The sequence below is a fragment of the Salminus brasiliensis genome, chromosome 17 (genome assembly GCF_030463535.1).
Source record: "Salminus brasiliensis chromosome 17, fSalBra1.hap2, whole genome shotgun sequence".
Classification (NCBI taxonomy): domain Eukaryota; kingdom Metazoa; phylum Chordata; class Actinopteri; order Characiformes; family Bryconidae; genus Salminus; species Salminus brasiliensis.
In genome coordinates this window covers 9582565-9608037 of record NC_132894.1, presented here as the reverse complement: position 1 = coordinate 9608037, position 25473 = coordinate 9582565, and the positions used below count along the sequence as shown (strand labels likewise).

General features: G+C 40.8%; 2 protein-coding genes across 2 annotated transcripts in view; one reads left to right on the top strand and one right to left on the bottom strand.

The window, feature by feature from the left end:
* The window catches only part of crb1 (crumbs cell polarity complex component 1), a 30154-nt gene extending 25254 nt beyond the window's left edge, over positions 1 to 4900 (bottom strand). Inside the window, exon 1 of the mRNA XM_072660937.1 lies at positions 4578 to 4900. Coding sequence (XP_072517038.1) covers positions 4578 to 4653 — 76 coding nt within the window. The 5' untranslated portion in view covers positions 4654 to 4900. The remainder of the gene's footprint in view (positions 1 to 4577) is intronic.
* Positions 4901 to 5711: 811 nt separating this feature from the next.
* Positions 5712 to 24449, top strand: aspm (assembly factor for spindle microtubules). Its single transcript, XM_072660219.1, has 30 exons — positions 5712 to 6008; positions 6944 to 7087; positions 7412 to 8882; positions 9414 to 9482; positions 9680 to 9781; positions 10232 to 10378; positions 10496 to 10732; positions 10829 to 10896; positions 10999 to 11140; positions 11234 to 11364; positions 12155 to 12330; positions 12501 to 12646; positions 13357 to 13442; positions 13674 to 13883; positions 14000 to 14198; positions 14303 to 14445; positions 14818 to 14946; positions 15149 to 15343; positions 15497 to 19192; positions 19306 to 19455; positions 20509 to 20675; positions 20770 to 20929; positions 21258 to 21467; positions 21933 to 22082; positions 22206 to 22397; positions 22493 to 22685; positions 22778 to 22932; positions 23017 to 23193; positions 23318 to 23490; positions 24070 to 24449. The coding sequence occupies exons 1-30, from the start codon at positions 5712 to 5714 to the stop codon at positions 24170 to 24172; spliced, it is 9618 nt and encodes a 3205-aa protein (XP_072516320.1). The 3' UTR covers positions 24173 to 24449.
* Positions 24450 to 25473: the final 1024 nt, after the last annotated feature.

Sequence of the window (25473 nt, the reverse complement as noted above, 5' to 3'; positions counted from 1 at the left end):
GAAACTAAACGGCAGTGGTAAGGGCACTTGAGGGCTCCAGTATGGAAGCATCTGCATCAGTTGTCCTTAATCTTAGAGAAGTGAGCTGTGATGAAAGCTCTTCAGATCTGTCATTGTGGGATTTGGATGGAGATCTGAGCGGCTCCAGTGAAATTAAATAATCAACTGCTCTATTTTAAGCAGAGGTAGGAGCCGCTACCATCATCTCTCAGCTGAAGCATCTACTGTAGAGGCCATTGACCTTCCCTCATGAATGGAGCAATCAAGTTACATATTTACATTTACAAGTGAAATGAAATCAGTGCTCATCTTTTTCTTTTTTGGAGATTGTCAAATTTTCTCTCTAATTTAGACAAGACCGCTTCCTAACCAGAAGTTTTGGTCACTATCACGCATTGCTTGCAGTGCCGGGATAGTGGTGGCTGGGATATGCTTCCTCCAAATAACCTAAAGCACCATTGTACTTTTTCTAACTGCTGCCAACTCATGAACTCCAGATCATTGGACAGTTTAACACGCTTAGAGGAGAACACTAACTGCATCAAAACAAAAAGTGGAATTCCACCTTCCTGGAAACTTATTCTGCTTTTAATTATTTGGTTCAGATGTTAAAAATGGCATTCGAAGTAGTTTGGTATGAAATGCCCTGTCCTAAATAAAATGAATGAGAATTGTTCACAGTGCTGGTGATAGGACAGGATGCTATTACACAACATACACACATACACACACACAAATGTACTGCATAATGCCTGACATTATTCTTTTGACAATTGTTTTGAGAGGGTTTGGCTGCTTGCTTTAAGGTAATATAGTCTTGAGCATCACACATAACTCCTGGTTATTGCCACCAGCAATGTAAAGAAATCTGTCATTGTAAAAGTCAGATTCTCTACCACTCTGGATGAGGTTCTGTGTGATGTTTTTCCCCTTTGTATGTACTTTACTACACCGTCATTAAGTTATAGCCTATTAATATACAAATACAGATATACAAATATCTTCATAGAGTAATAGCCTATTAGCATTTTATTATTAGCAGCTGTGTGTTAACATGCTTCATCAGGCCAAAGGGGGAAAAAATAAGTTTAAAAATGATCATTCAATTATTCAAACTCAGTAATACATACAATACAGAAAACATAATTTTCTACACAGTCAAGTAAAACATAGTTAGTTTAAAAATATATAAGAATATAATAAAATCTATAAACACTATTAATAATATTTTAGCATTCTGTAGTAAACTATAATCATCAATTTACTTTAAAATCAACATTTTCTAAGTAACGATTTTCTTCATATTTAATGTGATTAAAAAATAAATCACAGAAAATAAATGAAATATGTGTATGCACACAATTTACTTCATTTACTCCATTATAAACAGTGTTAGGGACCACCCATCAACATGTTTAACAAAAATAATACTCTATTAACAGTATATAATACAGGTTCTGTGTATCATAAAAAGTAATTTCTTTTTATGACTAATTCATCGATTTCTGACCTTTCTTTATCCCTAATGATTTAACAGTCTGCTTCTGTTTTATGTACACTGTTCCTATTTTGATTGGCTGCCCTGTATTGTGCCTTATTCCGAAAGCAGTCCAGGTTGAAACACAGGACTTCAACACGAATGGGTGGAGCTAAACTGCGGTATGCTGACTATGGGACTATATATCAATGTATTTGGTTTTTGTGACTTCAGAATAAACACTAGATTCACAAGCTAATTTATGGGATGTATGGACTGGAGAATGAATGCTACATTTGGATATGGGCCCTTATAGTAGGCTCAAAGCTGGTCTGCGGTACAACATTCCTGAAAGCAGTCCGTTCTTCCTCCATCATGTGCAGACAGTATTAGCTATGGCAGCTATGGCACAATCAGCCTCCATTATCAGTTCAATGAGTCAGTCTGGGAATTGTCCGCAGCAGCAGCGCTGTGTTATCAGTGCGAGAAACGCCACTCTCGGCCTGAAAAGATCCTTTCACTTTCCGCGAGCCTCACAAGGACATTTGCAAACTTCAGTGTCTCAACAAAGCGTCAGATCTGCCGCCATGGCAACCGATTCCACGCTCCCTGATCTGCATTGCTAGGGTTGCCGTGGTGACGGGTCGCGGACATAAGTCAGTCATTTAGGGGGCATTTATCACTTCTATTCAGCCTCGCCTGTGAGCCCTGTCTTTTTTATTGTGGGCTGAGCAGTGAGACTGAGCAAATGGCACTGGTAATGATGATTGCTTTGTTGGAGGAGGACACGCTTTCTTTACATGAATTACTCTCATTTGCGGCTCCTTGTCTTTGAAGAAACAGTCTTTGAAAAATTACATTTTTATGGTTAGCACAAAAGTAATTGATTGACATGTTTGGTGTCTGCAGTTAGCTTTGTTTAAGTATTGCAATGAAGCTACGAGGCTAATGTAGCTGAAAAGTAATGGGAGTCCATGGTCACCCCAAAATTATGTAGCCTCATGGCTCCATTTCAAATCCAAAAATGCTAAATCTGGACATCAACATTGTCTTGGCTAATTAAATATGTCTGAAAGAATAGTTTATTTTCCACTGAAGCATTCCTTCAATGCCACCATTACAGCCTTAAGTGGGGGAGCAGTGCAAAACATGGCGAAATGTGGTTAATACATAGTTCTTGGGCCTTTCTATGCCTTCTGTTGTGGTAAAAGACATGAATCTTGCATCAATTATAATATTTTCAGCTTTCTGCTTTAGTCATGAATTCAGTGAGATGAAATCTTGGCCTTCTCAATGTTAATGACATGCAAAATCTTGGCCTTCTCAATGTTAATGACATGCAAAAGAGCATATTTCTAGACCCATTTGCCAAAGTGTCTGTTATTTTAATCATCTGACAGTGGAAACTGGCTTGAACACTAAGTCAAAGACTGGGCACATGATGGAGCATTACCGTATGAGTATATGCAGTCTCATCACCTCAGCCAAGACCATCTGTTATGTGTCTTTTTCAGCAAGATGAAGCCTTCTGTGTGAGCAGACGCAAACATTACTACATGGCATCTAAAACAGGGAAGGCCTTGGAATGCAACAGCCAATGGTGCCCACTGCAGCTGACCGTGTGCCATAGATAAACCTATAATGAAATCAGAATCAGATCTTAACTGAAAGAATAGAAGGACAAAAATTAGCCAGCTATTGGCTAGCTATTCCGAAGTGTTTAATAGCTGTATAATTACACAGGCATTAACTTAAGCCCATCTGGAGGCCCACTGGGAACTGGAACCCCTTTTCTGTGTGAAGTCATTTCACAGTGATGCGCTGAATCCTTTAAACCAGTAGCAAACATACAGCGGTATTTCCTCACACAGACTCATTAGTCATGTCAATGAAATACTCTACGTGGGATTTACATAAGACCCACTTACGGGGAGTCTAGACCACCTCACAGCATGACCCCAGGCCATGGTGAGGCTTGGTAAGAAGGGTAAGGGGGTTGGGGCTGTAGCTATAATGTGAGCTTGTCTAGCCATATGGCCAAATTCACAGAGCAACCTAAATCGATGTAAAGTCAGACTGGTAAGTCTGGACATGGCATTAAGAAGCCATGCCGCCATCCATTACAATGCACAGAAAGGTAACATGATGTGCAGCATGATGCAGACATCTAGCTTTAAAAACATGGGCATTCGTTGGTTTTGATGTAAGCGATCAAAGAACCCTTTACAAATGAAACATGTAGAGCTTTCAGGTCTTTGAAGGCTGGTCTTTTTATGTTTTGAGTGCCTTTTTGACCGCCTCTGTTTCTGTATCTACAATAGAACAGAACATAAGCACTTTATTGATCCCAAAAGAAACTGCATCTGTCTTACTGTCCTTATTGTTGTTGTCTCTGCAATTGTGAGTTACATACACACACACACATATATATGTCACTGTCCACTGAAAAACACATATTTCCATTGGTGACTACCAATGGAAAGCAGAAAAATAGTTTTCTGAACTTTGAATGGAATTCACTGTAAAATAATGAGTTATTTATTTAGAGCATTTCTATGGGTCTGTTCATCCAGCATTTCTTACACAGTGCACAGAGCAGCTACAGGGTACAATAGAGCAAACTAAAAATTTGCTTAGGTTGATAACATCAACTACAAATAACAACAACAACAATAATAAATTATTATTGTTATTATTATTATTACATAACAATACATTAACGTTAGTAAGAAGCAGAAATGGAAATAAGTGTATTTACTTTAAGAGTTGCAATTTAAGCAAAACAAATAAAATGCACCTATTATTGAACAGTAATGCAGCGTATGTCTGTATGAAATATCTGTATAGTTATTTTTAAGCAATTATATGCTAACTGATGTGATTCTGAAATGGCTGCATCCCTAATTATTACAGAAAATTCAGAAAATAAAATGTGATAAAGATACTACTAGTATTATGTGTTTACTAGTAATAATAATAATAATAATAATAATAATAATAATAATAATAATAATATGTACTTTTATTCTATTTCCAATAATGTCTATACTAAAATAAAATCAACAGGTGCACTACCTGCTAAGCAAACATGGCTACTTACATTGTGTCCACTGCGCAGTAAAGATGAGAAACACGAATGAGTAGAAACTCCTTGGTCGCACAAAAGCAGTGCCCATGTTTAGGAGTCATGGTGTTTGTGGTTCAGTTGATGTGATCATGGTGCTCTTGGCTCCAGCAGCAGCTTCTCCTCGCTGTGCACGCTCTCCTCCAGCAGGCCCTTCTGAACACAAGCGCGCTATCAGCCGCCCTGCAGCCAATGGGAGAGCCCTCTCCACCTCATCTACACAAAGACGCCGCCAGGGATTGGTGTGGGGGGGAGAAAAGACCCCGACGAAAGAAAAGTGCACTTCGAATGATAATTAGGACAAGCTTAGAGCCGAAAAGAGAGAGAGAGAGAGAGAGATGGGGAAGTAACAGGTTAAAGCGCTCTCTCCACATTCATATTCAGACACGCTCGAAATTTGCAATTCATAAAATAGCTCAGACCACACGTCTCTGTTCTTTGGTTGAGCCAGAAAATGCAGTGCCTCATTAGTATGGCGAGCTGTGGGAGATACAGCCTGCAATAATGCCTGTAGACACAATACTGCTGAAGCTGAAGTTAGTGGAATTGTCCGGTCCACCTTAAAAGATACAACGGTTAACTCTGGCGTCCGTACCGTCAGATTACGTGGGCCAGACTGCAACCGCTGCAGCATTTAAGGTGGAACGGAACATTTGATTAAGTCAAGTTCAGCCTCGTTTTTTTTATTTTAGGCACTATTTGGGTTAACCTCTGTTTTAAGAAATGTCACGTATATGTAGACTTTATAATAAATGAGTAGCTAATAATTAGTACTACTATTAATACTACTACTTAACTAGAGGCTACAAGGCAAGAGTGCATTTCTAAGCGATCATCTGAATGAGGCGTTAACTGTCACTACCATGGGCGTGGCTTGTAAACGTTTAAACTCGCCGTGTGTCTCTGATTGGTCGCTTTTCTGTTTACCTCTCTATGATTGGACCGCCGAAGTTGCTCTTCTCTGCGATTGGTCGCCTACTTCGCCCTCAAATTCAAAATACAGGCTCTAGCTGGGTGGCAGGGGTTGGAAGCTGCTGAATGTGGTTCGTGTGTCAGAGGAGGATCTAACAAGTCGTTTGCTATGGTCGGTCTGACGGAGTGAACGGGAACATGTCGCACGACGTTGCGAGAGCGGGTTTGTTGGATTTTAGTCCAACGTTCAATCCTCCTTCTTTCAGAAGTGGCGATAAAACCAACAAGGAGAACAACGTGTCCGCTCCAGTCCTCAGCCTGGTCCAGTTCTCCAGGTCTCCTTTCGTAACGTTTGGCTCGGTAAAGTTAGGCTCCTCAAAATCTCTACCCTTACGCATCGAAAACCCGAGCGAAGACGCAGTCGCGACAGTAACTGTGGATAAAATTTCATCTAGCAAAGGTTTCTCATTGGATCAGGCATGCTGTACAATCCAGGTGAGTGTGTTCGCTAGCTGGCTATCCAACACTAGCTAGTTAGGGAAGTTCAGAGATAACGTTATCTAGTAGCTAACAGTTTAAAAGGTTTAGCTACCCCCTGTAAACTCTTCCTTGTGCTTCCTATGTTAGCTATCTACAAACCAGGATATTTTTTTTATTCAGTCACTATAAACTGGTTAGCTAATAAAGAAGTTATCCGCTAGCACCAATAGTGTGGCCCTGACCCATGGCTGTGACCCAAACTGCGCTCACTTACATTTAAAGTGTGTACTAGCGAGCACTAGTGCAGGTGGGTGTAGTTTTGGACGCAGCCAGAAAAAGTTGAAGCTCAAAATAAATGGTTAATTTGACTATTTAGATGTAGTGACCGTGACCTAACAAAAAGAGATGGGTAGAATAACCTAAAGCTACACTTGTATAAGTGCTGTGATTATATTTTGACCCAAGAAAACCCCAAAAGTATCTTTCCAAAACAACCTGAGTATAAGGTTGAATAAACTGCTGCAGGGCTGTCAGACTTACAGTGGAGCCTCTAAAGTTGGGGAGGTGGTGGCCAGCTCCAAGCCTGAAGAGGTGCATTGGCTACCATAATGAATCCAAACACACAGATTGAATTGTTAACAAAATTTAAACCAGTAAACTGTATATGAGAAAATGTAGAATTATATACCTTATATAACTGAATCCCTTTAAATCGCTTTATGACTTTCTTTTGTGAGCCTGACATGTCTTTTCAGTGCCAGGTTAGTTTGTAACTTGTGTTAAAGCTGTTAGAACGAGACTGACCTCTCTAGTCTCGTTCAGATTATCCTCTATACGCTATATAGACTTGTATCCTGATGTCAATGTTTATGTAAGCAGCTTTCTTTTGCCAAGTTAGTTGTTAGACTGTTTATTACCACCAGAGGTTTATGTTTATGCTGTACTTTCAGCCTGAAGACAGTGTAATTGTAACTGTCACATGGACACCTGTGGAGGAGGGTGGCGTGAGGGAACTTCTCAGCTTTGTGGCAAATGGCATCATCAAACATCAAGCAATTCTGCTTGGGAAGGCAGAGGCAACCAAAAAGAAAAAGGTACGTATTTGTGAGTGTGCACTGCAGTTGTGGTGTTTTCTCTGCTTGGTCAGCCTATAATTAGCCTTTTTGAAACAAGAAAGTCAACTGCTGTACTTTGTTTCTGTACCTTACTTATAGGAGCCTACAGTACTGCACTTGATTTTATGTTTTGACTCCTCGGCTCACTTGCTGAATGCTTGATGAGCTGAACTGGGAGTACCAGATCTCACAAACACCTGAAAATGTGTAGTACTATGCATCCCTCCCATGATCTTCAGTTTTTGACTGAATTATGGTTCTCTGGTACATCTTGAATAACTATCTATTGTTTTGTATTTCTAGAAAAGTCTGTGGGATTCAATTAAATCTAAGAGAGACCTTTCCACACCCTCGAAAGTCAAGAAGGTGGCCTCAATGCCAGTAAAGGCAGCCAACAAGACGTTTCATGTGTCTCGACAGCCACAATACAAAAGAAATGGGGGCTCAAACCCACTGTCTTCATTGAATCAGGACAGGGCCTCTCGCAGGTCCAGTGGCAGCAAGGATGGAAAAGGCCAATCTGCTTGTCCTCAGATCCTTCAAGATCTACCCAAATCTGTCAAGGCTAACTTGGAGAACATGCCCCCACAAAAGAACTCTCCGCTTGTTCTCCTAGTCCCAGCCGACAAACTTCTTGATGCTTCGGATAAGGCGGAGCGCTCCTGTTTACCTCTGCCTAAAGAGGTCCGGTTGTTGAATAAGACCTTGTCACCTATAAGCACCCCAGAGAGGTTTTCTAATCCTCTGACGTCCCGTTTTCAAAGTCCACTTCCCGTCATTGGGAAAACAGCTAATAATAAACACCAAGAACCAGGAACGCCAACGTTGTCAATGAAGGATGCATTGGCCATTATTGAATCTGATCTAACTAGTGCCGTGAGCCCTCCAAACGCTTGCTCCAGCTTCAACTTCTCTGATTCTCTGGAGTCTGAAAACCAGAATGCAGGCTGTGAACCGGAAGAAGCAATGAAAACTGTGGAAAATGTTTCCCCTCAGACTGACACGGCTCAGCCAAGACTAACCTTCTTTGTCAAGTCAAACAAAGCCCTAGATGAAAAGTCTGGTTCCGATGCCGTCTTGCCCACCACTGCTGCCTTTTGCTCTGCCACAGTTACTAAATGTAATAACAGAACAGACGACAACATGGATCAAAAAGGTTTGAAATCCAAGAAGATGCTCTTTGATTCTGCCACGGTCACCAAAAGCAAACTGGAGATGTCCCTCGAGCACAGTCCTGGCTCACGCAAAATAAGAACCTCCAGACGGAGACTATTGGAGAGAACGCCTTCACTTTCTGATCACAGCAACGTGGAGTCGAACACAGGTGTACCTCCTGGCGTCTGTCCTCTACCTGTGATTAATTGTGATGTGGATGTAGAATTTAAACTTACAGTAACATCCCCCCAGAACTCCCCACAGCGGCTGATGCCACATCAACCCACCTCTCTCGATCGGTCTTCCACCTCCACTTTCTCTGCACCTCTTCAACCCATCTCTGATGTACAACCTAATTTAAATGGCACAGTGTCATTCGACGGCCATGCCTCTGAGACTTTGCCGTCTTGTGTTTCTCTGGACTTGTTTCCTGTTCATAGTCGAGCATCAAATCCGACCAAGAAGAGAAAAAGTGAAGAGTTTTCAAAGGACTGCTTAGATGATTCAGCGAAATCCTTCCAAGTAAAGAAAAGCTGTGTTTTGCCACAAGATCCTAAGAAACCATGTCATGAAAAAAGATTCAGTGCGAGGTCTGGACAAACACAATACAGACCAACTGGTGAGTAGAACAGTTTGAAGCATGCTTGTTCTCAACTGATTAAACTGATCAACTCCTGAATTAGGGGTGTAATGGTGCACAAGTCACGGTTCTGTTCACACAGCAGTTTGGAACTCGCGGTTCAGTACAAGACAAAACAAACAAGTCTACAAGTCTAAGTCCGCTGCTACAGCATGTAATGAAATAAGCAGTGAAATGTAAATGTTAGCATGTTTGATGTGTGCCCCCCCCCCCCCACACACACACACCGATCCACCACCATTTCAAATTCAAGTCAAGGTGAAAATGTTGGAAATACTTGTGTATTTTTAGTCGAATAAACTAAATAATGAGTCACTCTCTCTTAAATGTAGCAGGGAGGAGGAGCAGGGTGGGGCACTTCTAATATGACCATATTTATCCGAATAGCCAGTACTGTGTGTTCTCTGTAGTACTGCTCCTAACTGAGATTTTAACTGTTGGACCACTGTCCTAAACCAATAATGTCATTGATGTTTCTCTGATTATCTGTAACACATTGATTATTTCTAGTGCCGGCAAACTCAAGGAAGTCCACAAAAGTCCCACCAAGAAAGAGCTGTCCAAAACAAACTCAACAAGGTAATTTTACACGTTAATGTGTTTGATATATATATATATATATATATATATATATATATATATATATATATATATATATATATATATATATATATATATATATATATATATATAATTTTTGTCTTTGTCAGAACACCTGAGACATACACAACACATTTTATGCAGCTCAAGTACTACATTATACGTTGGTTTTATAGGAGGACAGTCTGTGAAGTCATTCAGCGCTTCAAAAGTGAAAACGGCAAAGGTTATAGCTGTGGCACAGTCTCGGCTGAACTTCATAAAGCCAGCACAGACAGGTATATCTACTCTTACTTTCCATCTTAATTTTGCCATTTTTAATGTGGTTTCTAAATGCTTAGTACCTAGACCATTAGCAACTGTGCAGGTGGTGGTTGTGGTGTTTTTTAGAGAACGTAAATCATAAAGAAATGGCACATTATGTGTGCCGCCAAAGTGTTTGGTTTTTAATTGGTTAGTAGCTGACGCTTTTTGGTTGTCCTTTATTGTACTTTTGCAAATTTTTATTTAGTGAGGTATACATGTTACTGTAGAAGTGTGATGTGTGTGATTACTTGCATACAGACTATTAAACCCCTAACTTAATAAAAAACATTAGAAAGAGGCTCCTTAAGACCCTTACTGGACATGATTGCTCATAGTTTTACTATTAAATGTTATTTTTCATCTGAAGATTAATTTCTATTAATTTGTGTGGGGTTTTTCTTGGGGTTTTTGTTTGTGAACAGCCATACCGAGACATCCTTTACCGTTTGCTGCGAAGAACATGTTTTATGATGAGCGATGGATTGAGAAGCAAGAAAGGGGGTTCACATGGTGGATGAACTATGTTCTCACTCCAGATGACTTCAAAGTTGCCACTGAAGTGGCCAAAGGTGCATTGCCTAGTGTTTTTTCCTTTGCCGTTCGCACCATTCATTGTTTCATCTTTTAGTATTTACAAATTACATGCTAGCTGGGATATTCATAAGGATTTTTTTTGTTTACGGTAGTGAATGCCTTGTCCCTGACAATGGGGAATGAGAAGCTCAACATACCTAAAGCACCAACCAAGGAGGAGATGTCCTTTAGAACCTACACAGCCCGTCGGCGCTTGAACCGCCTTCGTCGCGCGGCCTGCCAGCTGTTCACGTCTGACAGCATGGTGAAGGCTATCCAGCGTCTAGAGCTGGAGGTAGAGGCCAAGAGACTCCTCGTACGCAAGGATCGTCACCTCTGGAAGGATATAGGTATACGCTCATTGGTTGAGCACCTGTTTATCAGTTTGCTCCATACAGATATGCCAACATGATTTGTGTAAACAAAATTCACTTGTCTTTTTACAGGTGAAAGACAAAAGGTTTTAAACTGGCTTCTGTCCTACAATCCGCTCTGGCTCCGAATTGGCCTGGAGGTATTTGTCTCTTGGAAAATTCCGATTCTTTTTGGAGGCTGGGAAAATTGGTTCTTGTGGTATTAATTTGCTTACATATCATTTTATACACTCTTATTCCAGACAATCTTCGGAGAGCTGATTCCACTGGAGAGCAACAGTGATGTCATGGGCTTGGCCATGTTCATACTTGGCAGATTGCTTTGGAATCCTGATATTGCTGCAGAGTTCAGACACCCCAAAGTTCCCCACTTGTACAGAGATGGTAAATATTCATAATATGTGGGTTTTCCCCTCCTCTTTAATATAAAATGGCAAGTATATCAGACTCTTAAATTCTGCTTGATTTATTTAACAGGGCACGAAGAGGCTCTGTCCCGCTTCACTCTGAAGAAACTGCTCTTACTTGTTTGCTTTCTGGACAAGGCCAAAGAATCTAGGCTGATTGAGCATGACCCATGTTTGTTCTGCATGGATGCTGAATTCAAGGTATGTATTAAGTATTTGTTACTGCAGGCTGTATTGGGGTGTTAACTGATTCTCAGTTAACAGTGTTTAACAGCACGGCCCCATTCACACATTGACTAATTAAACCACTGATTATAATCAGGCAAACCTCATACATAGTTTGTAGTGTCCGCCCCCCCCACCCCGGTTACGGATGGTGTTCGTAAACAGATGCCATGTTGTGCTTTCAGAACTGCCATTTATATTTCAGCTAGTGACCGATGTCCTCATTTATATGTCTCTGTAGAGGCAACGTGCATATCAATCGTATCCATGTACGTGTGTGTTCCATTTCAGGGACAGATTTGTTTACAGTAGACAGGTACAGGTCACCTTATAATTATGAAAGTAAACAGTCAAGATTGCTTTAACAGTTATATGATTTAATTAAAATTATGGGCAATTACTGATTAAATGAAAAGCACTTTATCTGAAGGCTTAACAGTAAGACATGAATTATTGACTAGTCATGAACTAACTTATATACAGTAATAAGTGACAATAAGTGACAGGATACATTTTACACTATTGTCTAGACTTTTAAAATAAAGGTTCTTCAAATGGTTCTTCAAGTGAAGCCATAGACAAATCACTTTTATTTCCATATAGAATTATGTTTGTAATAGAGATGTGTCAAATGTGAAGAACCTTTTAAATATCTAAAGAAAACAACCTTCTCTCCATTCAAAACAAATTCTTTGAATCTTTTCTTCTCAGGTTTTGTTTTCTTGTCAGGTGATGTTTTCTGGGGTTTGTGTTTTTTTTTCCTTAGGCAACTAAAGACATGCTGCTGGCCTTTGCACGGGACTTCCTTAGTGGTGAAGGCATTCTCTCTCGCCACCTCAACCTTTTAGGCCTCCCTGTGTCCCATGTCCAGACACCTTTGGCCGAATTCAGCTTTGCTGTGCAGAATCTTGCTGTCGATCTGAGATGTGGCATTCGTTTAGTGTATGTTTCAGAAAAGAAATATAATACATACAAATTATACAAAAAGAGAATTTCCAAATCTGTTCTTTCACTGTGCACCGCTCATACAAATGTTCCAGTTGTCTTAACATGTATAGGTCTAGTGTAGGTTTCACTAAAAGGAATTTGACTGTTGTTGGAATATTTTTCAGGCGCATCATGGAACTTTTCACTCAGGACTGGTCTCTGTCCAGCAAGCTGCGGATGCCTGCTATTAGCCGTCTTCAGAAAGTGCACAATGTCGACATTTCACTGAAAGCTCTCAGAGAAAAAGGGATTGACCTAAAAGACGAGCATGGTACTTAAATTGTGTGTGTAATATAATATACGCTCCTACAAAGCAATTTATTGGGAAAACCATACTAACACTGCGTAGGGCCTCCTTTTGCTCTTAAAACAGCTTTAGTGTTTACCCAGTACAGGTTTGGTTCATGAGCTCAAGCTGTTGTTGCCAAACTTTGGCCCTACCATCTGTGTGCCTTAACAGAAATGCTAATTCATTAGATCAGGCTACATTTCTTTAGTCTTTAACTGAACAGTAGGGTTGGGTCTGTGCCCAATGCAGCCTCAGCTTTCTGTTCCAGGCTGACATAAGTGGAACACAATGTGGTCTTCTGCTGTTGTGGTCAAACCACCAGTTGATTTAGATGTGTTGTGCATTCTGATGGTAGTTGCCACAGCCGTTCGGTCAGCTCAAGCCAATCTAGTGGTTTGTTGACCTCTCTCAAGATGATGTTTCTGTCCACAGAACTGCTGCCCACTGGGTGTTTTTAATTATTACATCATTCTGAGTGAACTCTAGAGATGACCATTATGGCATGCTCAAAATCACTGAAGTCCCATTGCATGAATGAGTCTTCCTAATAAATTGCTCTGAGTGTATGTTTGTTTGTGTTATATTATATTATATTATATTATATTATATTATATTATATTGCAGTTTTATCTGCATGTTCCTTTCTGTGGAAGGTTTATTAGGATATTTATTTTTCCCTTTTTCTTTTTCAGGGGCCACCATTGACTCCAGAGATATAGTAGATGGACACAGAGAAAAGACCCTTAACCTCCTGTGGAAAATCATATTCACCTTTCAGGTACTTGTTCTGCTTCATACCATGACCTCTACTTAGTCTGACTTGTTCATTTATAAACACTGGTCTAAAGAGGATCACCTTGTAGATCTATGGCCACTTTACTCTGTAGAGGTCTTGAAATGACTTGCTTCATTTTAACTTCTATACACCGAATCAGTGCAACACTGTAATCTTGATCTAGCACTGTACCTGTACTTCTGTCTAAGTCATGTTCTGTATGTAAACAATTAGGTTGAGGTCCTTCTTGACATGGAGCAGCTCAAAGAGGAAATCAGCTTTCTCAAGAAAACCTGGAGAACAAAGCAGAAGTTGGCTTTGTTAAAGGCAGATAAATGTGCCGTAAGGAGCTCCAATGGAAGTCCAAGATCTGAACAGTCCAGTGCGAAACTAACTCTTCTGCTCGACTGGGTCAATGCTGTTTGTGAGTTCTACAGTCTAAAGGTAGGTTGTGTTATTTCTGCTTTAAGTGTCTTCTGCCATGTTCTTATTGATTAGTAATTTGCAGATTTATTTATGCAAAATAGTTGCTTCCTTTCTAATTTTCTTTTTTCCTCTAGGCTGAAAACTTCACTGTGTCCTTTTCTGATGGTAGAATTCTTTGCTATCTCATTCATCACTATCATCCGAACCACCTGAGAGCTGAGAACATTCACCAGAAGACAACACAGACCATTGAGTGTGACCAGCGTGGCAAAGTGGAACTGAACAACTCCTCCAGTGACTCTGACTGCTCCTTTGACTCTTTGGAGCAAAATGGTATTATTATTATTAATATTAATATTATTATTATTATTAATAAGATGATCTCTAAACAGTGTGTGACAGTTTTGTTGTTTTTGGTCACCCCATCCCCATTTCAGGATCACCTGCAGTAGATTTCAAGGTGCTTCTTGAGCATGAGAAGAGTAATTTCCAGCTGGTGAACACTGCTGTATCTTACCTTGGAGGAGTTCCTGCCATGATCACTCCAGAGGATATGTCGAACACGATCCCAAATGAAAAGGCAAGTCATTTTTCTCTCAACTACATAGGAGGCAGAAGTCCCATACTTTAAAGTACTCTGGTAAATACTCTGGTGAGCTGAATATTTTGAAAAGATGATTTGGAGTCTTTGGAGTCTTAATCTTTTTTGGTTTGGTGTTTTTTTTTTTTTTTTTTTTTTTTTTTTTTTTTTTGGGGACTCCACTCAATTGAAGTTTATTCAGATCTTTTAAACAAAGCTTTGAATATTATTCATTTTTAAAGAGGCTTTAAAAATATAAATTACCTTTTAAAAGATTTTTCAAACGCAATTTAAATCTTTTTGAAGAGTTGTTTTGAATTGTTTTTGTGAAGGTGATGGATGCTTAAAATAATGTGGTTTGTGCTTTTTCAGGTGGTTACATGTTACCTGTCCTTCCTTTGTGCTCGACTTTTGGATCTCCGGAATGAGACGAGAGCCGCCAGAGTTATCCAGAGTGCGTGGAGGAGGTACAAGCTGCAGAAAGACATGCAGCTTATTAAGGTAATTGGGCAACACGTCTTATGAATGTTGGATTCATATTCCTTTTCTTATGTTTGGTCCTGTTAAGCCATATTGATTGGGTCATGGATTCAAAATGCAAAATTGATGTTGCATCTACATTAATCAAATTATTTGCATCGCAAGCTTCACTGTACTGTTCTGTGTCCTTTTTCCTTAATATTCTTGCATTTTCCATTAACAGCAAAGGAACCTGGCTGCATGTAAAATTCAAGCTCTTGTAAAGAGCTTCCTACAGAAAAGGAGGCTAAAAAGAAGGGACAGGGCTGCCACCATCATTCAAGCCTTTTGGAGGGGCTATTCTGCCCAGAGAGACCTGAGAAGAATGAAAGAAGCAAAGCTCTTTGCTATTCAAAACAGCGCTGCAATCTTGATCCAAGTATGATTAATTTTTTTTGCTTATTTTTTGACCATGGGAGATACTGCAGACATTTAACGTTTTGTACATCTGTCCAAAAAGCCATAATTACGTTGTTAAGTATATTCAGAATTTGAAATTACATATTACCAACTTTTTTCCCCTCTACTACAGAAAACCTACAGAGGATGGAGGACACGAGCTTATCTAAAGAAGAGTCATGCCTGTGTAATCATCCAAACAGCTTTTCGAAAATGGCATATGAGAAAAATGACCCGGAGAAATGCTGCTGCGCTGAGGATACAGGCGTGGTATAGAATGCAACACTGTAAAAGGCAGTACCTGACAAAGAAATCCACAGCTGTCCATATTCAAGCATGGTTCAGAGGGACCTACCAGAGGCACAAGTTTCAAACTCTCAAGAAACGGCATCAATCTGCCATTGTTATCCAAAGTGCCTTTAGGGCCTTCGTCGTCCGAAAACAGATAGCTGAGATGAAGCAAGCTGCAGTTGTAATTCAAACGTGGTATCATGCCTGCTTGCTAAGGAATGCAGAGCGGAGGCGATATCTAGAGATGAAAACTGCGACTGTAACTCTTCAAGCAGCAGTTCGAGGATGGAAGGCCCGTAGAGAAATGGCACGGTGGAACCAGGCTGCTCTTGTGATTCAAACTGCTTACAGAAGATTTATATCGGAGCGATATTTCTTGTCTTTGAGAAGATCGGTTGTCATCGTCCAGCAAAGGTACAGGGCTAAAGTAGTTGGGGAAAGGTTAGGAAAAGAGTACCAGTCTCTTAAACATGCTACTGTGAAAATTCAAGCGTTATGGAGAGGGAGAGCAGAAAGGAAGAAGATTGACCAGCTTCACCGTTGTGCCACTGTTATCCAGTCAAACTATCGTAGGTATGTCTTGCAAACAAAGTTCTTTGCTTTAAAGCAGGCTGCTTTAGTCATTCAAAGAAGGTACAAGGCCTTCAGGATGGGGAAGAAGATACAGACTGATTTTCTTGAGACGAAAAAAGCTGCAATCGTGCTTCAGAGTGCATATCGTGGTATGAAAGCCAGGCAAGAAATGGTCAAGAAACGCAAAGCAGCCACTTTGATTCAGGCAGCTGTGAGAGCCTTTGCCTGTCGGCAGAAATTTTTAGCTCAGAAAAATGCTGCCATTACCATTCAGCAGCGCTACCGGGCACACATCTTAAAGTGTATGGAAAAAGGCCGCTACCTTCAGCTCAGGCAATCGGCGATAAAGTTGCAGGCCTTCTATCGCGGCTGTAGAGCGAGAAGAGAACTGAAGAGAAAGCATCAAGCTGCTACGGTCATTCAAGCATGCTTCAGAATGTATAAGGCACGAGTGTCCTATCTGGCTGCCAAGTGTGCCACAATCATCATACAGCAACGTTACAGAGCCTATATCTCTGGAAGGCACTCACGTGCGTCTTATCTAAGAATGAAGACCGCAGCAGTGAATATACAGTCTGCGTTCCGAGGCATGAAAGTCCGCCGGAAGCTTAAAAAAATGCACCTGGCAGCAACAAGGATTCAGGCTTGTTTCCGGGGACACTCTCAACTTCTGAAATATAGGAGACAAAAATGGGCAGCATCTGTTATTCAGCGGCGATACCAAGCAAACAAGCTGAAGACTGTTGTTGAAGAGCGCTACGTGGCGATGAAAAAAGCAGCTTTGTGCATTCAGGCAGCATATCGTGGCATGAGATCAAGGCAGCAGATTGCAGAGATGCAAATGGCTGCAAGGCTTATACAGAGGAGATACAGGGCATACAAGCAGCACGGTGAATTTCATGCCCTCAGACAAGCAAGCATCATTATTCAGAGAAGGTACAGAGCCAAACTCCTAACAAAACAGCAGCGTGAGAGGTACTGCTCCATGCAGAAAGCGGCCATTTCTTTACAGGCTGCATACAGAGGAATGAGCGTCCGAAGAGAGATCCGAAAGAGACATGAAGCAGCCACAGTGTTGCAGGCATGGTACCGAATGTACAAAGTAAGAATGGCCTTCCAAGCCATGAGACTTGCTGCGGTTCTTATCCAGAGACACTATAGATGTCATCTGGAAAGAAAAGAGGCCAGGGGACACTTTTTAAAGCTGCGTCGCAGTGCCATAGTCGTGCAGGCAGTGTTTAGAGGCACACGGACAAGGCGTGAAATCTGCAAGTGGCATTCCGCAGCTACGGTGATCCAAAGAAAGTATCTAGCTTGCAAAGAAAGGAAAAGCTTTCTGTCAATCAAAGCCGCAGTTGTGCGTTGTCAACAGAAATGGCGTGCTGTTTTGGCTTCAAGGCAAGAAAGGAAGGCATACTTGGCTAAGCGGAATGCTGTGGTAGCGATTCAGGCAGCGTTCCGGGGAATGAAGGTTCGGAGGCGAGTGCAAATTGAGCGCAAGGCTGCAATAACTATTCAGTCCCACGTCAGGAAGCACATAAGCAAAAGAAATTACCAGAGGCTACTGTGGGCAACTAGGACCATTCAGCGACGCTACCGAGCTAATCAAATGATGAAGCAAGATATGCAGTCCCTAAAGGAGAGGAAAAGGGCAGCTGTGGTTCTGCAGGCCGCATTCCGTGGCATGAAAGCTAGGCATACTTTGAAACGAAAGCATAAGGCTGCCGTTGTTCTACAGAGCACTTACAGGGCTCGCTGTGCTCGGACTCGGTATTTGTGCATGAGATATGCTGCCGTTGCCATTCAGCAAAGATATCGCTCCACTATTGCTGCTAGAAATCAGCGAGAACACTTCCTAAAATTACGCTGTGCTTCCATTTGCCTGCAAGCTACCTTCAGGGGTCAGAAGGCCAGAAGGGAAATTGGTCTTCAACATCAAGCAGCTACACTGATCCAGGCTTCTTTCAGAAGACATAGGGAGGTAACCAAGTTTCAGGCCATGAGGGTGTCTGCCATCATCATACAGAGACATTTCAGGTCCTATGTTGAAGCTAAAGGTGCCCGTGAGGGGTACCTGACCCTGAAAAAGTCTGCCATACTTATTCAGGCAACTTTTAGAGGGTATTCAGTTCGCCAGCGTATTGCACAGATGCACAAAGCTGCAACCACCATTCAGGCTGCATTTAGGATGCACAAGCAAAGATCTGCATTTAAGAGGCAGTGCTGGGCAGCAAGTGTTCTCCAGGGGAGGTTCAGTGCTTGGCGATGTGGGCATCAGCAAAGGCAGAGATACCTGCAATTGAAGGAGGCAGCTATATGCCTGCAGAAGTCTTTTAGAGGCAAGATGGCAAGGGACCTGGCCAAACGGATCAAAGCTGCAAGGATAATCCAGTCATATCTAAGGATGTCCATCCAAAGGAAAAAGTTCTTGAAGGCCAAGGCTGCCGTTGTGTTGATTCAGTCGGCCTATAGGGGACGTTATTGTAGGACACAATATGCCAGGATGCAGAAGTCTGCAGTGCTGATACAGCAGTGGTACAGGTCACGCAAGCTAGTCCGAAAACAGCGAGATGAATTCAAAGCCGTTCAGAAGGCCACGCTAACTTTGCAGTGTGCCTTGCGAAGAATGGCTGCGATGAGACTTGCCAAAAGAAGACGTGCTGCGGTCAAGATTCAGTCTGTGCTGCGCATGCATGTACACCGCAGCCGCTACTTGAGGCTGCGCTCGTGTGCTGTGATGCTACAAGCCCGGCACAGAATGTGTACAGTCAGGAGAACGTATCGGAGATATCAGGCTGCAGCTCTTACAGTGCAGACGTTCTACAGGGCCTACAGAGCAAAACTGGAACAGAGGCAGCGTTACCTTAGAACCCTGAAATGTGTCCGGACCCTACAAGCTCATGTGCGTGGGTTCATTCAGTACAGAAGATTCCAACGAATGAGAGAAAGTGCTGTCACAATTCAGGTGAGCCTTTTACAGCTGCTTCTATGCAACGTTTTTGGATGATGTTTAACTGTTAGCATGTTCCTTGTGTACATCCACCAGCTGAAGTAATTGCCCTTTGTTTCTTCCCACAGGCATGTTATCGGGGAATGATTGAACGGCGCAAGTTTCAGCACCTCAAGAAATCTGTATGTCTTATTCAGATGCGTTATCAAGCTTACCAGCTCTGCCAGAGGGAGCGTACACAGTACCTTAAATTGAGAAACTCTGCCATTTTAATACAGGTAAGGCAAAGGAAAAACTGGGGCTGGAGTTGCCTGATGGTCTATAAGGCTGAGTCGGCGCTGACCCGTAGACCAGTACACTTTTTTTTTTTTTTTTTTTTTTTTTTTTTTTTTTTTTTTTTTTTTTTTCCCCCTCATTTGCTGTGCTGTTGTATGGAACCACAAAGTGCACAATGTCTTGTAGTGATTATGTGACAGTTGTTATACTGGAAAAACACTGGAATGGTTATCCTCAGTGCTCAACCATTCAGCCCTGCAGTGGAAAAAAAGCCAGGGTGTGTGTCTTGAAAAATCTGGAAAACTTGGAAGCTCAAAGGTTTTTTTTTACAGCCATGCAAACGCCTGGAAAATGGAAGTGAAATGGAAGCACCAATGCAATGGTGTTTGTGCAATGAATAGTGACCCACATTACAATGTTAGATATTGGTCATTGATTATTAGGACGGATATTGGCAGGCTTTTCTTTAAACGTTTCCAACAAAAGTTGTTTGAGTTTTGTTGTTTTTGTTTTTTTTGTTAGCGAGCATCAGTCAGCTGTATTGAATTAGCTGCTTGTCATTTGTTTCCAAATTGGTAACAGATGTACACATTTTAATAAAGATGTAAAGCATTGTTTAATTTGTGGTAGACATGTGCATAATCAGAGCTGGAAAGAAATTGCCCGTTGTAGCAAGTTTTAGCTGTTTTACTTTGCAAGTTAATACTAGTCTGTCTATCTATAAGGGCAGCAGTGATCCCTATGAGCCTTACAATTGGAAAGGTTTCCAAGGATTTAGAGAAAGATTTGCCATTTTCTGGAAAAGATTTACATATAGTACTAGGTGTTGATGTGGGCCTTTACATATTGTACATATGTTGCCCTATATGAAAGGAGTGGAAAATGCCCTAAAATAGTCCTGGAAAAGGTTTCTATAAAAAGAATGGGAACACTGACCAAATCTAATGACCATATTAAAATGTTACAACCCTACAATTTCTAAATGTTGTATCCAGTGGGTTGCTTTCATTTTTATGCATTTCATTGGTGTGCCTATTATATGCTTTTGTTCACAGGCAGGATTCCGTGCTTACCGAACAAGAAAACATAAAGCACAGACTCGAGCTGCAGTACAAATCCAAGCTTGGTTCAGAGGATGCCAAGCTAGACGTGACTACATGTCGAAGCAGGCTGCTGTTGCAACTATTCATCGGTGTCTTCAAGCAAGATTGCAGCGGGCAAGGTATGTTTTTCGGGTGCTTGTTGTAATAGTTTTATTTAAAAAAAAAAAAATCAAAATAATACTACAATTTTTATGTTTGTTTATTTCTGCTCAGATTCCGAGCAATCCAGCACAGTGTACAAGTCATTCAGCAAAGATGGAGGGAAACTCTGACTTCGAGGAAACTGCGAGCTGACTACCTTAGAATAAAATCGGCAGCTGTTAAGGTGCAAGCTTTTTGGAGAGGATCTGTAGTCAGAAGGTCAATCCGAAAGGTAATTCATTTATTTCTTGCTCCTTTAGAACCAGGTCAGTAACATGCTTTTGGTGGTGAGGGGGCTTATTGAAGAAAATGTAGTTTTAAATTGATTTAGTCTGTTTTCCAATTCAAAGTCTATTTGTACAACAGTTGGCAGCTTGGCACAGCATTCTGGGAAATGCTTATTGTAAATAACTATTTTTCAATGTTTTCCATTACCTGTGACTTTTTTTTTTTTTATTGTATGTTAGATTATAAAACCGGTATAGCCAGAATGTCTGAGGGTGGTAAAATATTAAATAAGTTTAGGTTTCTGAGACCTTACTCAATTCCGCTGTCCATAGGAACGGAATGCAGCTGTGCAGATACAGTCTGCTTTCAGAGGCTATAGACAAAGACAGGCATTCAAGCAGAAGAAAGCTTCGGTCCTGCTGCTCCAGCGCCGTTTCCGAGCATTACTGCTTGCCAAAGCTGCGAAGGAGAGTCTGCGCAAGAGAAATGCAGCTGCTATCACTATCCAGGCTTTTTGCCATGGCTGGCTTACAAGACAAAGGGTATGTTCCTTGCATTTGTGAACATCATTGGAACTGCCATGTCTGCTATGTCACCAATAATAGCAATATGTTGTCCCTGGGTAGCAGAAATTCAGAATGGAAGTCATGGGAGAATGTATTGAATATAAAATGGTAACAAACAACTGATATCCTACATATCAACATTGTCTGATTGTGATTCCCAGCCCTGGAGGACCCCTTGCCCTGCACATTTTCCTGCTCTAGCACACCACCTTCAACTCAGGAATGGCCTGCTAATTAGCTGACTAGCTAGATCGGGTGTATTGGGAGCAGGGTAAAATATGCAAGGCAGGGTGTGCTCCAGGAGTTGGGAACCAATGCTCCATTATATTAAACTCCATGAGCCCTTGTACTGTTAATAACTGCTTGAATAAGCTTCAATGATGGTTTCAGCTCTATGTTTATATTTACTGTCTTTAATCTTTAACTAACCCCCATCTGTAGGTGAAGGAAGCTGCCAGTGCAATAAGGCGTCATCGTTTTATTGCTGCTGCGTACCATCATCTGTGTGCGGTGAAGATCCAGAGAGCTCTCCGAGCACACTGGGCATTAAAAGCAGCCAAAAGGCAGATCTCGTCAGTCATTTATATCCAGGTACTTTTTTTATTATTATTTATTTATTTATTTAATGACTTTTGTAATGTATTATAGGTGTTTGCACGTGCACATTTGTAACTGTATGAGATACTGATTTATTTTTTTATTTTTGGTTTTTAGCGGTGGTTTAAGGCTAAACTTCAGAGAAAAAGATATCTTGAGCAAAGACAGAATATCATCACAGTGCAGAGAGCAGTTAAGGCTTGGTTAAACCATCGCCATCAAGCTGCTGCTGTTATCCAACATGCCACCAAGCGATTCCTTCTGAGACGTAAGAAGGAAAGACTCCAACAAGGAATCGTGAAGGTGCAGGTATGTGGGTGAACCTTTTTGTGAAGTGGGTGCCACTGTATAGAGCTATAATCATTTTGATTATTCTAATTCTGACCTTTCAACCGTTTCTCAAGGCTCTTTGGAGAGGTCATTGTTCGAGGAAGCTTCATGATACCACTAAAGTCATTTCTTTGAGAAATCGCTTCAGGAAAGTAAACAGAGAGGCCAAAGAAGAAGATAAATTGTGCAACAAGACAGCCACTGCTTTGAGTTACCTGCTTGGATATCAGAATTATGCCTACATTCTTGCTGCTTTAAAACATTTGGGTAATTCATTCATAATATACAAGCCATTGGTTCCATGTAATTGAAAGTCGGGGCTTCAACTAACATCATATGTTTTGTTGGTTTAATCAAAGAAACTGCAACCAGACTTTCCCCGGAGTGCTGTGAGCGTCTTGTGAACAGTGGAGCAACACACACCATCTTCACCCTGATAAGGAGCTGCAACCGGAGTGTGCCTTCAATGGAGATCATCACCTTAGCAATCCAAGTTCTTCTTAATTTATCAAAAGTATGTCATCATATCCTTATGGACTGTAAGAACTAGGGTTGTCCTGATCAGGTTATTAATTGTTTACTTTGCTTCTGGTTATAGTACAACAAAACCATAGATGCTGTTTATGAAGTGCCGGACTCTGTGGACACCCTTTTGGATCTGCTCCAGATCTACAGGGAGAAGGCTGGGGATAAAGTTGCAGACAAAGGGGGCAGCATCTTTACCAAAGCATGCTTCCTTCTGGTTATCTTGGTACAGGATGAAAGACGGGCAACAGTGGGTATTGCGTTGTTAGCACACACATTCAGCTTTAATACTGGTCAGTTCTTCATTTTTTTTTTTTTTTTTTTTTTTTTTTTTTTTTTTTTTTTTCCCCCCCTGTTTTCCAATGTTTGTCTAGGGGGTGAAAAAGCTTCCCAGGGCTTCAGAACGCATCTGCAGCATTTACAAACTCACACTTCGGAAATACAAAATGGATGTGCAGAGAACCAAAGTAAAGCAGAGGATGAATGTCTCTCTGAATGGAAGCTTCCTTCCTCAGGCCACACCTCAAAAATCCAAGCCAACCGCCAGGTAAGTTTGGGTAGAATTTCAAGGTAAGGGTGTCTAGCCTTACTCCTGGAAATCTAGTCTTCCTGCAGAGCTTAGTTCCAGCCCTATTCAAACCCAGCTGATCCACCGTACGTGATCCTGATCTTGCTGGTTAACTTTAGAGTTTAATAATGGTAATGGTAATAATCTCCAGGAGTGGGGTTTGGCAGGCCCTGATTTAAGATATTGCCTTGGTTATACTGCATGTTCACATGTTCATGGAACAGAGGTCCCTCAATGTAAAAATACTATGTGCAATACCCCTCCCCACCCTTCCCACATGTGCAATTGAGTCATTTGCAATTACCTGTAAATAATATTGTTATTGCTTTTTTACTTCTTATTGTGGGTGTGTGTGTGTGGTGTAAATTATTTATCTGCATTTTTTTGTAACTGAGTGTCTTGCTATCCCTTTCTGCTGTGACACTGAGAATTTCACTGTGGGATTAATAAAGGATTATCTTATCTTATCTTAAATTGCACATCAAAAGCATTTGATTGGGTTTTATATGGGTGTTTGTTTATTTATTTATTTATTTATTTATTTATGAAATCTTTCAGATTTGCACCAGATTGGGTTCTTCACAGAGGGAAGATGAAGGATATTGTAGATCCTCTCGGTGCCATCCAGATGTTGGTCAAAGCTCTTGCACTCATGCCTTAAAAATGCACAGATGTGTAATGTACATAGTGTATACATGTTTCAGTGTTTTTGCCTCATAAGGTGAAATTGTACATACTTGTAAAAATGCTTTTACATGTTTTTTACCTTTCAAAACAAACATCAAAATCAGTTTGGAAGATTATGCTTTTGCATTTAGGCATTCTTTGTGCTGTGATACTTGGACTCAAACAGTGTCTGCTGTAAACTTAATGAAAGAATGATTGGCTTCAATAAAGTCTGTTTGTAAGGCAATTATTTCTTCCTTCATGATTCCATTTCTTTAAGCAGGAATTAATAAAACGTGTTTGTGCCAGAATGTGTCGAGTGTTTGCTTGGGGTGAGTTTAGACTTTTCCATATCCAGTCCAATTTAAAGTCAGATTTTCTACTCTCTACTGCAAGAACAATATATTATGGTCAGTGTGTGATCTCTAGCAATAGTGCAATAGGGTTTGGCAGCACAAGAGCACAACTCCAGTCCAATTTAAAGTCAGATTTTGAAAATGTGCATATGCATATGAATTTTTTTTAAGTTTTGCTTAAAGTCTGAAACCAAATGGCTTTTTAGAATCAGGTTTTTAAATTGAGCCTTTTGGATTCTCTGCACAGGAATGTGGATATCACTAGGTAGATCAATTAGTGCTCCAGAGTCATGGCTATGACTAGTTTTATTATATTCTTTCATATTCATTTTGTTCATTTCCCTCATAAAACCAGATCGAAGACTGTATTCTGTGTCTAAGCCCTGTACGTTTTGTGGTTTGATTCCTTTGTGACATAGGAAACCATTTTGTAGAAGTAGGTCAATTGGTATTCAAAATTTATTGTCTTTAAGGAAATAATACATAAACAGAAAAAAACATGAACTGGATGGCAGACAGGCATACATGTCTGAAGGAAATTAACACAGCTAGATTAATATCTCTGAACAAAAGTAGAAATAATTCCTGAGCTCTTTAGCTAAAATAATTTTATATTGACAAGTAGTATTTGATATTGAGTTGGCCGAGATCTGCTATATGCAAACAGGCAACTGTATGACTCCATTATTGCAAAGTGGCCCAAAGTTGGTTCTGTATTCTCTTGGTCGTTTTCCATTTTGACATGAAAAGACCGCTTTGTACCCATGCCATACATACACTGTAGTTTTTGCGAAGCCATATGGTTTAATGTTGTATTTATCCATGTCTTCTGTCAACACAACGCAGGGTTCTGAAACGGAGTTCAACAAACCGCAACATTTCAAATGAGCTTCACATTCAGTAATACCAAAAAGTGTCTGAAAAGATTCTGCTTGTCATT